At 36.1% G+C, this 15,370-nt stretch overlaps 1 protein-coding gene across 1 annotated transcript in view; it reads right to left on the reverse strand.

Moving 5' to 3' along the window:
* DIAPH3 (diaphanous related formin 3) overlaps positions 1 to 15,370 on the reverse strand; it is a 552,109-nt gene that overhangs the window by 513,146 nt on the left and 23,593 nt on the right. The window contains 1 exon segment of the mRNA XM_049778724.1: positions 3,423 to 3,455. Coding sequence (XP_049634681.1) covers positions 3,423 to 3,455 — 33 coding nt within the window.

Here is a 15,370-nt window from a genome sequence, read left to right on the forward strand (position 1 = left end):
TGGTGAGCTTCATGAGATGAGCTGGAACTTCCAGCTCTTTTCTCTTTTGTGTCTGAAAGTTATTATTGCAAGAATGTCTTTCATTTTTCTTAAAACCCATAGATGAGTGAGACCATTCTGCGTCTTTCTCTCTCTCTGACTTATTTCACTCAGCATAATAGATTCCATGTACATCCATGTATAGGAAAATTTCATGACTTCATCTCCTGACAGCTGCATATTTCATTGTGTATATGTACCACAGTTTCTTTAGCCATTCATCTGTTGAAGGGTATCTTGGCTGTTTCCAGAGTCCTGCTATGGTAAATAGTGCTGCAATGAATATTTAATATATGCTAGGGCACATAATTGGTATTAATGATACTAATACCAAATTGTTTCTGTTTTCAAAGTTTTAAGTTAAACAATGGGTAGATCAGTAAGTAACATACTACATTAATAAAAATATGTATGAGGACCTCTATGGACCCAAAAGTTTGAAGCTCCTCAAGCCCAAATCAAAAGTAAGGAGTGAGACAAGAAAGGTAGGAAGAACAAAATAATTAGTCTTTGCTGATGAGGAACCCAGTTCTGATGTTGCTTAGTTGGGACCACTCTATAACATAACCATAAATATTAAGATAAAATTATGGGTTGGCAATGTGCAAGAATAATTGTAAAAAAAAGGCATGAGATGCCTGAACAAAAAAGGAAAAAATGTATAATATCTCCAAAAAAAGAACAAACCCTACATATTTTATAAATATTTACTCCAAAATATGAATGAAATAATAGATGCTACAATGGAAAGGTACATTGAGAACATCAAGTCAAGTTAAAGACCACATGTAGTACCATTTATATGAGGTGGTCAGAAAAAGTAATTCCAGTTATAACTGTCTAAGACTATGGCTGTTACAGAGTAAGTGAGAACTAGGTAGATGGGACATAAGTTCTGCACGCATGATGAAAATATTCTAAATATTAAGAGAGAGAAAGAAAGAAAGGCAAAATGCCTTCCCCAAAAGCAGGTGGGGTTGGGGGTTGGAGGTAAATGGGAGACACTGGTGGTGGGAAAGGTGCTCTGTTGAAGGATAGTGTACATTCTATGACTAAAACCTAACTATAAACAATTCCATAAATAAAGCAATTATATGTTTTTAAATAATTTTTATTTTGACCAAAGTGGATTACAAATCTTTCACAGTAATATTTTAGGTACATAGTGACATTGAATCAGGGGCATTCCCACCAGCAATGTTGTCCTCCCTACACCTCCGTTCCCAGTATGCATCCCATATCCCCCTACTTTGCCCACAGGCTACTAGTATAATTGGTCCCTTCTTTGTCTAGCTTGTTGTAGATTGGGTATTGATTCAGTTGTCATTGGCTTTGGAATTGATATTTAAGTCTGATCATTTTTTATTTCAACTCAATGTTCATCTGACTCTCTGGTCTTGGTACCCTCCATTATTACCCCCTCAATTTGTGAAGCAGAACAAGATGGTTCAAATTATATGATTCTGTTTGAAGAAAAGATAAAAAGGGGGGAGACAAAAATCAAACAAGCAAAAAATGAGAGGAGTCCTTCTAGAGACTATAAATATCAATTTAAGAGAAGGGGAAAAGGAAGAAAAACATAACAATAAAAAAAATCAAACAAACAAAAACAACCTGAAAAGCAACACAGCAATAAAGACAACAATCAAATAATAACCACAGTCCCAAAATAAAAACAAAGTAAAGAAAAAGGAAAAAGAAGCAACAACAATAACAAAAAATTAATTTGTACTGCCTTTTTTTGCATAGGCACACTAAATATTGGGGAGATTAGAAAGGAAATTCCCTTGGCCTAAGAGATACAGGGTTTCTCCGCCACTGAAACATACTGTCATGAGAATGACTACAGGCTCTGTAAAGTAGCATCTACCTTGCAAGGTAAAAATGCCACACATCATCTACATAAGTATTGCATGGTATTACCATTTTTACATAAAAGTATAAATACTCTTATTTTAGGTGCTATGCATAAGAATAAAATATACCGTCAATCTTTAAGATCCTTCATGTCAAGCTCTAAGCCGTCTTCATCTTTGCAGAGCCACTGTACCTAGTTACCCAAGTTGATACAACAGGTATCCAGACACTATATTTTCAGTATTACGTTCATAGCCAATAGTTTTCATAGTATTACGTTCATAGCCAATGATCTTCATCCACCAATCCAAAGACCGGTGTCAATCTGTAGGTGTAGAAAGGCTAAAAACCACTGGTCCAGTAAAATGATTCTAACTACCAATTCGTGGACTGGTATGCAGGACAGGTGACAGTCCATAGATGCAAAACACTGAACATTATTCTGGCCAATGTTTCTTATTTGACATATGCTAAGCTGCATCTAAATTCTGATCAGTAACATACTGAACTTCATCCTCTATATAATTCTCATACATTTTTTAATGTATTTGAGTATTTAGATCTTATTCTTATGCTATCCCTTTACAGTTAGTTAAGGATGATGCTCAAAATATATATTTCTTGGTAAATTGAACAAATCTGTAAAAATTTTAGAAAATCTTATCTTTATTGTATACAAAGTATACAGAAAGGCACATTAGTTCTTTCATTTATACAGAATTTTTAAAACACAAACATGATATTTTGTCTGATGTACTATACTGAGCAACTCGGTATTCTGAAAGCTGACATGCTAAACTTAATATTATCCTCTTTCTTGAAAAGTGCAATTCAGAGACAATGAGAGGAGGGCTGGAACTTCCAGCTCACTTCAAGAAGCTCACCACAAAGAGTTGTGAGTGCAGTTATAGAAATAAATACACTGAGAACTACCATAACCATGTGAATGAATGAGGGAACTTGGAAAGCCTGTCTAGAGTATAGGTGGGGGTGGGGTGGGATGGAGGGAGATTTGGGACATGTTGCACTGGTGAAGGGGGGGTGTTCTTTACATGACTGAAACCTAATCACAATCATATTTGTAACCAAGATGTTTAAATAAAGATATAAAATAAAAAGAAAGAAAAGTACAATTCACAGCAGTTAAAGTGTCTGAGTATTACAGGTGGGAGTGTAAGCCCTTGTGAGTACTATAACCAGAATACATGCAAGCACAAGTAAACAAGCATGGTCTGACATCCCACTCACTGTGAGCACAAGTGCAAGCACTGCAAGCCCCAGAAAGCACATGCAAGTGTGCAAACAACCAAGCTCCCCCAGGCACTGCAACAACTAAGTGAAAAGGAGAAAATGTACATTTCATCATATATAAAAACAATTAAACATATTTTACCAGTTCTTCATATATTAATATTAAACTAGTAAATTTCCACACATGCATTTTTTAGTCATTCCACAGATGTTAGAGCGCAACCATCAACATGACAAAGTTAAAATTCACCATAAAATGTTGAGAATAACCTTACCATGTCATCCGTCAGTGTCCTAATATTTAAATGCTGCAAATGAGAAAAAAGAATCAATCATATCGGTACTTTATAACATTTTGGTTTTATTTAATAGAGCACATTTAAAATTCTACAATGTTAGGCTGAATGTAATTAAATTCCTGACAGTCTAATAAAAGTGCATTATATATTGTTTAATCATTTTCTCCCAAAAGATGGACAAAAGTTACCCTGAATGTGGTAGTCTGCTAAAAAAAAAAAAAATCCATGATTTTGTAATCCTCATTAATATATTCACCCAATAATAGTATTAATTACCATTAGGTTTGCAGACTTGGACAATGGGTATAGATTTGAATAAGATTTCAGATAACTTTTCATATTATAAAATAGTGAAACTTTAAATCTATCATTAGCATGCAGTATAATAGATAATGAAGTACTTTGCTGGCTTAATTAATTTAAACAATTCTAGTAACAAAGAAGAGAGTACTAGAATGACTATTTGCATCTTCAACATCAGTTTGATTTATCACCAGTGGTGACAGCAGACACTTTAATTTCATTGCTAGTTTTTTTGAGAACCCTTTTGCTGATTTTCTTGCTAGACAAACATAAGGCCACTTTAGAAAGTGCATAAATTAGTTTCCTGCAAAGAAGAGTTCAAAGAAAAAACATCAAGGAGTACAAAAGAGGAAATTTAAGTTTTATCAATTCTAGATTTCGTTAGCAAGTAGCTAGAATCACTTTCCAGTTTTCCTTCCTCTTTTTATAGCATTAGATCTTTACAGAGACAGATAAAAAGTCATGTACATTTCCTAAAGAAGAAATCAGGTAAATTATTTATGTACAAAGGAAAATACATATATCATGATCTAACAATAAATGGAACAGAAATTCAACACTCATTAAACAGAATAAAATATATCATTCATGTTTTATATACAGTAATGTAACTTTATGTTCATGAGTTCAACTTACAGGTGATTTAAATTAAGAACATATCATAGGCCCAGGTAGATCTCTAAAGAGATAGAGTACCTGCTCACCATCTTGTGGCCTTAGTTCAACCCCCAACAACACATATCTTTCCCCACCCCACTCCACTCCACATCAAACCTCACCAATTATATCCTGATGGCCCCAAAGCACCACTGGATCTGAGCACAAAATACAAGACAGGAAACATGACCCAGTCACACAACCCCTTCACTCACCTAGATTCACTGGAAGTGATCCTTATTAAAATAAAATTTAAATCACTATCATAACTATTTTCTTAAGCAAAATATTCCCTTCCTATGCAGAGAAAATAGTAACTGGGGACACTCAGAATGAGCGTTGTAGATATCAAGAGAAAACAACTGTAAATATGAACATAAAAAATTAGGTTCCAGGGGATAAGAGATAGCACAGCCTTAAGGGCGTTTGCATTGCACACAGCCCAACCAGGACCGACTGTGATTCAAATCCCAGAATTCCATAAGGTCCCCAAGTGCCTGCCAGGAGCGATTTCTGAGCACAGAGTAACCCCTGAGCGCCGCCAGGTGTGACCCAAAACAAACAAAAAATTTAGGTTCTGGAACAACTTTTAAACAACTTTTCATTTTGTTTTTATTGTTTTTGTTTGTTCGTTTGGGATACCGGGAATTGAACAGCTGATAGTCCTGGGTTGGCCACATGCAAGGCAAGCTCCCTCCCACTGTATTATCACTCTGGCCCTAAACATTTTGAATTAGACTAATCTGACCTAGAAATCAAGGAATAGTATTATAATCACAACTAGAATTTCATCCTGGGCTCTCAATTTGCTTTTCATCAATACTATCATCAGACTTTAAGGTTAATAACTAGGCACAGAGGAGATAAAAAGAGATGGTATCTGGGACAGGACTACAAAACTTCTGAGGTATTTAGGGCCAGACTAATTCATAGCAGGACTACTCTAGTAACTATAGTTACTATCATTAAAATCGCAGCAAGAAAGGCTGTGGCCCCTCTACCTGACTGCTACTTGTGCAATTTCCTGACAATCAAGACTTCCAACCTACTGCATTTAGTTAACCACATCTTTATTATCCTACTGAAAGTATTACAATCACAACCTGTTATTTTAATATATAGAGACAGTTCACGTGTGTTGGTAGGAGAATGGTGAGGCCTTTCTTGGCTTGGCCCAGCTCCTGCTGCCCCCAAGGCCTGGCGGGTCTGAAGATTGCAGGGTGAGATGGCAGAGAGATTCACAAAGCAGTCTAATAAAGTTCCAGGAGTCAGCCAGCTTTATGTTAAGGTCCTAACCGCCATGCACATTTCCTCACATGTCTTCTATGCTAAGCCTTTTTCTAGCAGCTACTTCTCTGCTCCTTCTGTGGCTCTCTCTGCCTCTGTCTCCCTTTCAGCTGTTCTCCAGGCTTCCTAGCTGACTGACTCTCTTTGCTGACTCTAACTCTCCTTCTTAGCCCCTCTCTCCTCCCCAGGCAGATTCCTCTACTCGCCCATTACAGGTGTGGGCAGTTCTGATCATTCAGGTGGGATAAACAAGAAGTTGAGGGAGGGGATACCCACAACAACCCACACCCCACCTGAAAGGGGTCAATTCAAGTTCCTCTGACAAGAACACTTTAAGTGGCCTATACTTAAAAAGTAGGGCCAGGCAAGATGCATGCAGTAGAAATTCTTCGTAGAATAACATACCACAGTAAAGAGAAAACAAATACACAAAATTAAATATTTCCAAATTCACTGAGTTGCCTGAGGAAAAGGCCATAAAGTGATGTTAGAAAAAAGACAATGAGAATAAACAACTGCAAGAGAAATGAGTAAATGACCAAGATTTATGATCTAATAACTAAAAGCTATCTAAAAACTATCTGATCTAATAAATAACTTAAAGATATCTGAGGATGTAAAGAAAGTGATTAACTTAGGTTAAGGTGTTTACCTTGCACACACAAAAACCAAGTTCAATCCTTGGCATCTGATATGGTCCTCAAGCACTACCAGAAGTAATTCCTGACTGTAAAGTAAGGAGTAACCCAAATACCAAATAAACAAAAAAAATAGAACTTGTAAAAGATCTCAAGGCTAAAGTACTGGGATAGGAAAAGTAGGGACTGTAGATGACATTATATAAACTCTTAAAGACTTAAATATTCAAGAGGAACATTTTTAAGTACATATTAGAGCCTTAAGTTGAGTTGGATCTGTAACTATCAGAAGAGCAAGCTGTCACTAATTTGTAGAGATAATGTAAGAATAACTTTTGTTATTTTATCTTTTTAAAATCAAAGTTTTAGAATTATTTTGTTAAATGCATGGTCTAATTTTTAAACTATAAGGACATGTATAGTACAAACCTAGATGAAACTAAAATATCAGTCTTTCATAAGAAGGAAAATGTGTTGAATTACAATCAAATTATAATGCAGAGATAAGCTTATGTGGAAAAAATAATAAAAATAAAAAAGGATGTAAAAATCTGGATGGTTTAACAGTCTGAGAAACTCAAGAAGCTAAGGTCAAATTCATCATTTCTTCTCATCTGGAAAAAGCCCATTGATTCTACCCACCAGTAAGAAAAGTCAGTAAGGCAGGAAATGACAGAAAATTCAAGGACCCATGACAAAACTAGAGATATTGACTTATAAGGAAAAATACAAGAAAAACTGTTTTAAAAAAAGTTTGTTTCAAAGAATAAAACTAAAATTATTTCACCTAAAAATTTGGATTTCAAAATGAGATACGGGGGGCCAGAGTGGTGGCACAGCAGTAGGGTGTTTCCTTGCTAGTGGCTGACCTAGGACGACCCCGGTTCAATCCCCTGGCATCTCATATGGTCTCCAGAGCCAGGAGCGATTTCTGAGTGCATAGCCAGGAGTAACCCCTGAGCGTCACCAGGTGTGGCCCAAAATCAAAAAAAATAAAGAAAAAGAAAAGAGATGCAGGGCCAGAGTGATTGTACAATAGGTAGGGCTTTAGCCTTGCACAGAGCCATCAAGTTTGATCCCTGGTACTCCATATGGTCCACTATGCACTGCCCGGAGTGCTCCCTGAGCATTGGTAGAAATAACTTGTGAACCTGTGAGCTTTGCAGGTTGTGACCCAAAACAGAACAAAAAAATACAGCATATTTATATACATGCAATCTTAAAAAAAACAACTAAAGATATGTTAGCATTAACAGATCTAAATAGTTGTTGGGTTTGTGCTAGCAGCCCAGTGATAAGACAAAGAGACCAGTTGGCAATGCAAGTCACAAAGTGGGATTTTATTAGCTTAGCTAGCTAAGGGTCCAAAGACATCCATCCACCTGGGAACAGGATTCCAGTCAAAGACCCGGAGCCACTACTTCACTCAGATTATATACAGCATCAATCTAGACCCTCCCAATTACTTTCCTATTGGCTCCTACTACATTTCATAAAATAAATCTTACGTTCCATTGTGTCCTTCTTAATGTTACAATTCAGACAACCTGCTTCCATGGTAACTGGTATGTTCCCATTACCTATCTCCCATACTTACCCCCACAGGGAACATTTGGGTCATCTGGTCCAGACCTATGAGTCTCCCTTTGTCTCCAGCTCTTAGCTGAAGGTCATATTCCCACAAGCCAACAAGCTAACAAAGGGAGTTAAAGAGCTAAAGAGCAGTTTTAGCAAAAGCAGAAACTTTCATGAGAAAAGCAGAAACCTCAGGGCCCTACAGACTAATTTCCCCAAATATAAAATGTCCACTAAGTTCCCTTCAAACCAACTAGCAAAAAAAACTAGGCATATTCAGTGGAAAACTGTAAAGGAAGGCATCTAAAGCTATAACATGTTGTAACGTGTTTGAATTTTAACATTAACACAAGATCCTCATTACAAGTTTGCATTATCTCCAAGTACTACTTGTTTATTGGCTTTTATTTTTAAAAAAATGTTTAAAGTCAGGAGGAAATATCAAAATCCTAGTTAATTCTGAAAAGGTCTGGCCTTGCTTTTAAAGACACAAAATTAAAGGTGGCAACCTTCATTAAAAAAAAAGGAAAACTATGTGAAATATGTTCATATTTTGCTTTTATACTTGTATTGAGATACAAGTATCTGATTAACCAAGGTATTTTATTTAAAAACAAAAAAACATATATCTTTTTTATCACTACCAGCAAGGATCATTACTATAAGTTCTGGTTGCTGAAAACAAGAACTGTTATACCATCAATCCAGTTCATGCCTGCAATTTGCAACTAGCCACACCAGGAAAATTGAAACATAAAATCCACTATTTGGAAGCAAACAGAAACACTAAAAAACTAACTTCATATCAACTTTGGCATTTTATGGGGAGGCCCTCCAAAATATAAATGCATATAGTTTTAGACACACTAGCAATGTGAATTATAACCTCTAGTTATATTATCTAGCCTATTTTGCTATGAGTTATTATTGAACATAGCTAGTGTTATTAGACAGAAAACTGGTAATGTAAAAATAAAAACAGCTCTGTACCCAGTCATTAGGTAATTGGTTACAATGTGACATAAAAACATATTAAAGGAACCAGAGAGATATAACCAGATAGTATAACCCTCAGGGTGCTTCTCTTGCACAAGATCACTTGGGTTGGATCACAACAATACAAAAGGTCCCCAATACCTGCTAGGAGAAATCCCTGAACAGCACCAGCTATGGCCCAAAAATACAAATAGTAAGAACAAAACACATTCAAGGGCCCGGAGAGATAGCACAGCGGCGTTTGCCTTGCAAGCAGCAGACCCAGGACCAAAGGTGGTTGGTTCGAATCCCCGTGTCCCATATGGTCCCCCGTGCCTGCCAGGAGCTATTTCTGAGCAGACAGCCAGGAGGAACCCCTGAGCACCGCAGGGTGTGGCCCAAAAACCTAAAAAAAGAAAAAAAAAAAAAAAACACATTCAAACTATTTCCCTAAGCCAAACATTCACTCTTCTTTCTATGGTCCCAAGTTTCTCAATTTGTAATGTTCCACTTGTTCCCCAAGTAATATCATATCACGATAACAAAGTTTTCTCCTAATGACACCTTAGAAAAATGGTCAACAGTAAATCTGTTATCTGTGTGCTCGATGGGAAAAGACATAGTTCCCTCTGCAAGGGTAAAGTTTTTTTTTTTTTTTTTTTTTTGGTTTTTGGGCCACACCCGTTTGACGCTCAGGGGTTACTCCTGGCTATGTGCTCAGAAATCGCCCCTGGCTTGGGGGGACCATATGGGACGCCGGGGGATCGAACCGCGGTCCGTTCCTTGGTAGCGCTTACAAGGCAGACACCTTATCTCCAGCGCCACCTTCCCGGCCCGCAAGGGTAAAGTTTTGTGTGAGCACACATTCTTTAAAATAAATTCTTTAATTGAATGACAGTCAAAATACAAAAAAAAAAAAGAAAAATGGTCAACAGGATTACTTTGGAATTGAAACAGACATGGTCTTTATAGACTCTTCAAAGAGCCTGGAATCCAAAATAAAGATGTAGAAACACAGAACACAGAGCTTTATGTTACCATTTAAGGCTTCAAGACCTTTACTGAAGACAATACAAGTTACCAAAACTGCACTGTAATACAGTACACTGTAAATGCAGAAATATAAAGAGGTATGAAAAGACAATCCAGCCCCCAGTCTCATTTATAAATTAAAAAGCCCAAATACAGTTAACATTACAAACACCTAAATTCTACCAGTAATGAAAGAGTTCAAACCTCAAATTTTTAGCAAATACTTCTTTCATTGGTTAGCAATATTTTAGCTTGAAGGAACAGGATCTGTCCAAGGATATCTACTATTTAATACATAACAGTTATCATAAAAGTGTCAGATTGGCAAGCTTGAATCATTACATCAACGATAACAGCTGAATAGTTGCTAGACTTACATCTTTTAACAAGGTCAACATGAGAGATGATCAAAAAAATTAAGACTAAGCTTTCAAATACACTTGGTTCAAACTCAGTACTCATAAACTACTCACTCTGCATTGGCTGGTGCGGGGGGGGGGGAGGGGAATTATTTGTGGTATAAGAAATGAAGAGTTTCCCGGAAGGTCCAAGACTTAAGCATCTTCATGTTAAAAGAGGATGACAGGCAAAAGCAATCACAAACCTAGGACCCCATGAATGTGTTCTATGTGCCACTACCACTAGCCCTTAAATTTCCCCCCCAGATGGGGCAATTTAAGACTCACTTGGGAGTGGGAGGGAGTCACCCAGAAGTATCTAAGTAAAGGCTACAGATAAAATAGTACATAAGTATTTTAAAGTGAGAGACAGAGCTGTTGGGACAGGTTTTCTTGCCATGAAGCAGCAGAAACCAAATAGTATTGTCTTGGGGAATTCCACAATCTCTGATATGTAGAAAAGCTGGCAATTTTATCATCATTCAAATGCCTGGTCTATCTCTAAAATACCATAATCCAGTCCCATCAGCACACACTTAGAATCTAATACTAAGGATTATTCATTACATTTGACTTTGCCATGATACTATTTCTTAACAAAGCAATAAGATATAATCAGAAAGTTAGACAAAGGAGAAAAGCTAGGAATAAGCTTCTAAACGTAACTGGTTGATAAATTTGCTAAAATGTTGTTCACATGGAGCCTGAGAGATAGCATGGAGGTAAAGCGTTTGCCTTGCATGCAAAAGGACGGCGGTTCGAATCCCGGCATCCCATATGGTCCCCAGAGCCTGAGCATAGAGCCAGGAGTAACCCTGAGCGCTTCGGGTGTGACCCAAAAAAACAAATAAAATAAAATAAATGTTGCTCACATTGTGCTCCTAAGATCTAAACTGTAACTCATCCACTACACTTAAGAGTATGTTTTCTAGGGCCGGAGAGAGAGCATGGAGTAAGCCCTTTCATACAGGAGGTCATCGGTTCAAATCCCGGCGTCCCATATGGTTCCCCCGTGCCTGCCAGGAGCAATTTCTGAGCCTGGAGCCAGGAATAACCCCTGAGCACTGCCGGGTGTGACCCAAAAAAAAACCAAAAAAAAAAAAAAAAAGAGTATGTTTTCTAACTAGTGACATGTCTAGTTTATTTTAATGTTTATTTTAATGTCATCACCGATTATAAACATCATAGAAATGCAAATAAATATTAGTACTAACTATCGAACTAAACACACCTACAGAGTCTAAGGGGTCATCTCCCCAGCAACTACACAAGATGCTTAAATGCGAAATTATTCTTCAAGGGCTCCAGATTTAACATCTCTGAAAAGTACCAAAATAACACTGACACTTTCATAGCACCAAGGACAAGAATAGAGCTGGCTCTTTGACATTATATTAAAAAAAAAAAAATGACTTTAGTTGACTGGCTTTTTAAGTGGTCTTTTTTTTTCTGAGAGACAGGGAAATATAAGTAATTAAATATGAGAGAACTGAGAAACGTTCTCCAACTTCTTTTAATCATGTATGCAAATCCATGAGCCTGTCTCCTTAGAAAGAAAGACACCCTCTCTATTCTCCAGGCTTCTGCATTCTCACACATCCAAGAACCAAGACCACCATTTGTCCATGATTCCTACCTTGTAAAAAAAGAGCTGTGAAAAAATATCTACTTTCAGAAGAAAACATTATTCAAGCAGCCACAGAAGTGAAAAGAGAAAGATTCATTCCATGCAAACAGGATTTCAAAAGGATCAAAAGGCTGCAACAGAACTGCTTGGGAAACAACACCCCCCCACCCCCCTCTCTAGAAAACCAATTATCCAATTATTACTTGGGCACTCGCAAGCTAGATTACATACACAAGTTCAGATTTCATTTTGAGCAGAACTGCTAGCATTCTTTTTCCTTCAATAAATTTTACTCAAAATGAAGTAAATTAAAAGAGAAAATAGAATGGTTAATTCTACTAACACAGATTCAATGCTACTTTTAAAGATGTTCTCTTCAGCTGCTCCAGTTTCTTTTCACCTACACAGCTTAGATCAAACTGTCCTCTACAATAGGTCCGAGGAAAAGCCATCCAAAGGGTGAACTATTACAAAGCCTTTTTGGCTCACCAGGAGTAGGTCTACAAACCCAAGACCTTTTTTCATAACAAAGGCTGAAAACTATTAGCTGTGGAAAAATTTAAAATAGTCCTGGAAGCTTATCCAAACTACTGAAATTCGAGATTGCCCTTCTACTTTTCTTCCTAGCCATCTTGACCAAAACACCAATTATTATCATATACGTTTGAGAAGGGTTTTATTGTTTAAATCCTAACTTCATAATAGGTTTTCTATTGCTAACAATTTGGTAAAAATAAATCCCCATCTTCAACACAATTTAACCGAGTAATAATTCTAGAATCTGTACTTTTAAAATAGTGTAAAAGTGCAATCAAAGGCTTTTTATACATATATGTATCAGTGGCAGCATTAAAAATGGTAAGATTTATTATCAACCTAATACTTCTCAGGATATGTTAAAAAATAAATTAGTTTCCCTTTTGAAAATGCTTACAAAACATATTACATAAAAGTTGCCTCTGAAATTGCATATGCACTATAAAATTTCATTAATGCATTATTTATAGAAAAATAGATAGAAATCATTGCTAATTTTATATATATAAATTGTGGGACTTGAAATTTTTTTTTCCTTCCGCCTCCTCCTCCCGGCTCCCCCTTGCCCAACCTGCCGCTCCACCTGCCAACTTCCAACTGACTTGAAATATTTTTCACATTTTTCTATCTTCCCAGTTGTCTAGAAAAAAAGCATATTTTTCATAATGAGAAACACTTAAATTACTATGAATAATACTTTCCACATCAACGCAAAAAAATATAGATTCATTCTATTCAAATAAAAATGTATGTAGTAGTCAGTAAAAGTAAAAATGAAAATCTAAAAAATCGAATCTCTGAACAGACTTCTTAATAAAGCTGTTTTTAAGGTATATTTTCAAATATGTCAGAATACATTAAGCACATTATCATCTTGTTTTCTAATTCACATATATAAATTAACCAATCTCAAAACGCTCCTTGGTTTTGTGAATTATTGATGTTGTCACCTGCTTGAGCTTAATTCCAAGAAAAATATACGAATCACTACATCACAAGCACAAATCCTTTTGACACAAATTCAATTTCTGTGGCAAACAATAATATATTGACTTAGCTTTATTTTTCCATTTTATGACACTTATTAATGGCACAGATGAAGAGATCTATCATTTTTTCTTTATTGTTAATGTAAACAATTCCATGCCATCTTGAGAAAGTTAAGGTAAAAATGCCTCTCACTTGATAGCACTTAATGTAAATTAAAACACAATGCCAAAAAATATGAAATTAGAAACATGATTTCTCAATAAGACCTAGTCTCATAATCCTAATTTTTCTCTGCTACACAATTTAATTAGGTTGCCAAAAATGTACCAGACACAACATAAATTTGAAGAGGACCTTATTCCAATCTGTAGGGATTTATAACCAAAAGAGCAGCATTAATACTTGAATAAGCCAAATGCAAAACAGTGAAATAAGCATAACAGAGGAATGCAGTGGCATGAGAAAAAAAAAATAACTACATTGTGAAGTCTCCCACATTTAAATACATACTAAATGCATGGCTGCAAATATAGCAATGATCAAAGAATAAAGTAATTTTTGCCATGTAAGACAAGTAATACAGAATTGGCTCATAGGGAATTTGACATTCCTAAAGAGTTCACTCAATGAATATTTATTAAACATTACTATGCTCCTAACCAAGGGATTTGCTAGTAAATAAAAAAATGATTATTTCCTAACTTGCATAGACTAAAGTCACAGAGTGTGTTAAAAAAAAAATGATGGGTCCACATGGGTGAATATGGAGAGTATCATGCTGATGAAGTTAGAAAGAGAGAGACAGACACAGAACAATTTTTTCTCATATATTAGGATATAGAGAAACAAAATAGAGGCAACTAAAAATAGTTTCAAAAAAACATAGAAACTGAGAACTTGTCTTTGGTAAGTAACCAGCTAAAAAAGGGAATGGAGAGAAGAGGACACTAGGGCAATGTGGAATAAAATTGGACATTCTGACAGAGAGAGTGGGGCTGGAATATTTTATGCATGAAACACTGTCATGAACAATACTGTAAATCACAGTACCGAAAATTAAACAAATGAATAAAGCAAAAAATAAAAAGATGAAGTTCTCTGGAAAAAAAAAAGAAACAAAGCAAAAATAACACAAAGTGAAGCAAGTGTAGAGGATAGGATAGGAGGAAGTGAAGGTTTCAATGGTCAATATGGAAGATTAGAGTTAGCATAGGCTAATGAGAAGATGGTATTTGATCAGAGAGAAAATAATACTGGAAGTTAGTTACATGTATGTGGAGGAAAAGTGTTTGAGGGAAACAGAACCAGTATAGTGGGTATGTTCCAGAAAACAGGCCTTCATTAGAACCTAGTCCCAATCTGTAAGGAGCAGCATGATACATGAATAACCCAAATGCAAAAAAGTGAAATAAGCATAACAGAGGTATGCAATGGCATAAGAACAAAAAAAAAAAAAAGAAAAATCACTACATGTGAAGTCTCTGCATTTAAATATATACTACATGACATGCAACTATAGCAATGATCAAAGAATCAAGTAATTTTTGCCATGTAACACAAGTAATATAGGCCTGGTTCATTAGGCCTGGTTTCTGGAACATACCAAGGAAACCAAGTGAAAGAGAGCAGAAATGTATCTGTTCATTTGAAGGACATAGGCTCTTACTCAATAGAATTCACAAGTGTTTAATTATGATAACATTTTCTCACTAACTTAAACAGTAAATAATAGCAGACTCCAGCCATGATATCCTGAGGGGAAGGAAAGAGAAAGATTTGTTCAAGTAACATTTTCTGACAGGGGCCTTTAAGTGACTTGTTTCATTGTGCCTGGCAAAAAAGCATTTACTAGCAAATATTAGAAACCACCTTCCCCTCCCCCAAACACTGGAAAACTCACAAAAT

The sequence above is a fragment of the Suncus etruscus genome, chromosome 8 (genome assembly GCF_024139225.1).
Source record: "Suncus etruscus isolate mSunEtr1 chromosome 8, mSunEtr1.pri.cur, whole genome shotgun sequence".
In the NCBI taxonomy this organism is placed as follows: domain Eukaryota; kingdom Metazoa; phylum Chordata; class Mammalia; order Eulipotyphla; family Soricidae; genus Suncus; species Suncus etruscus.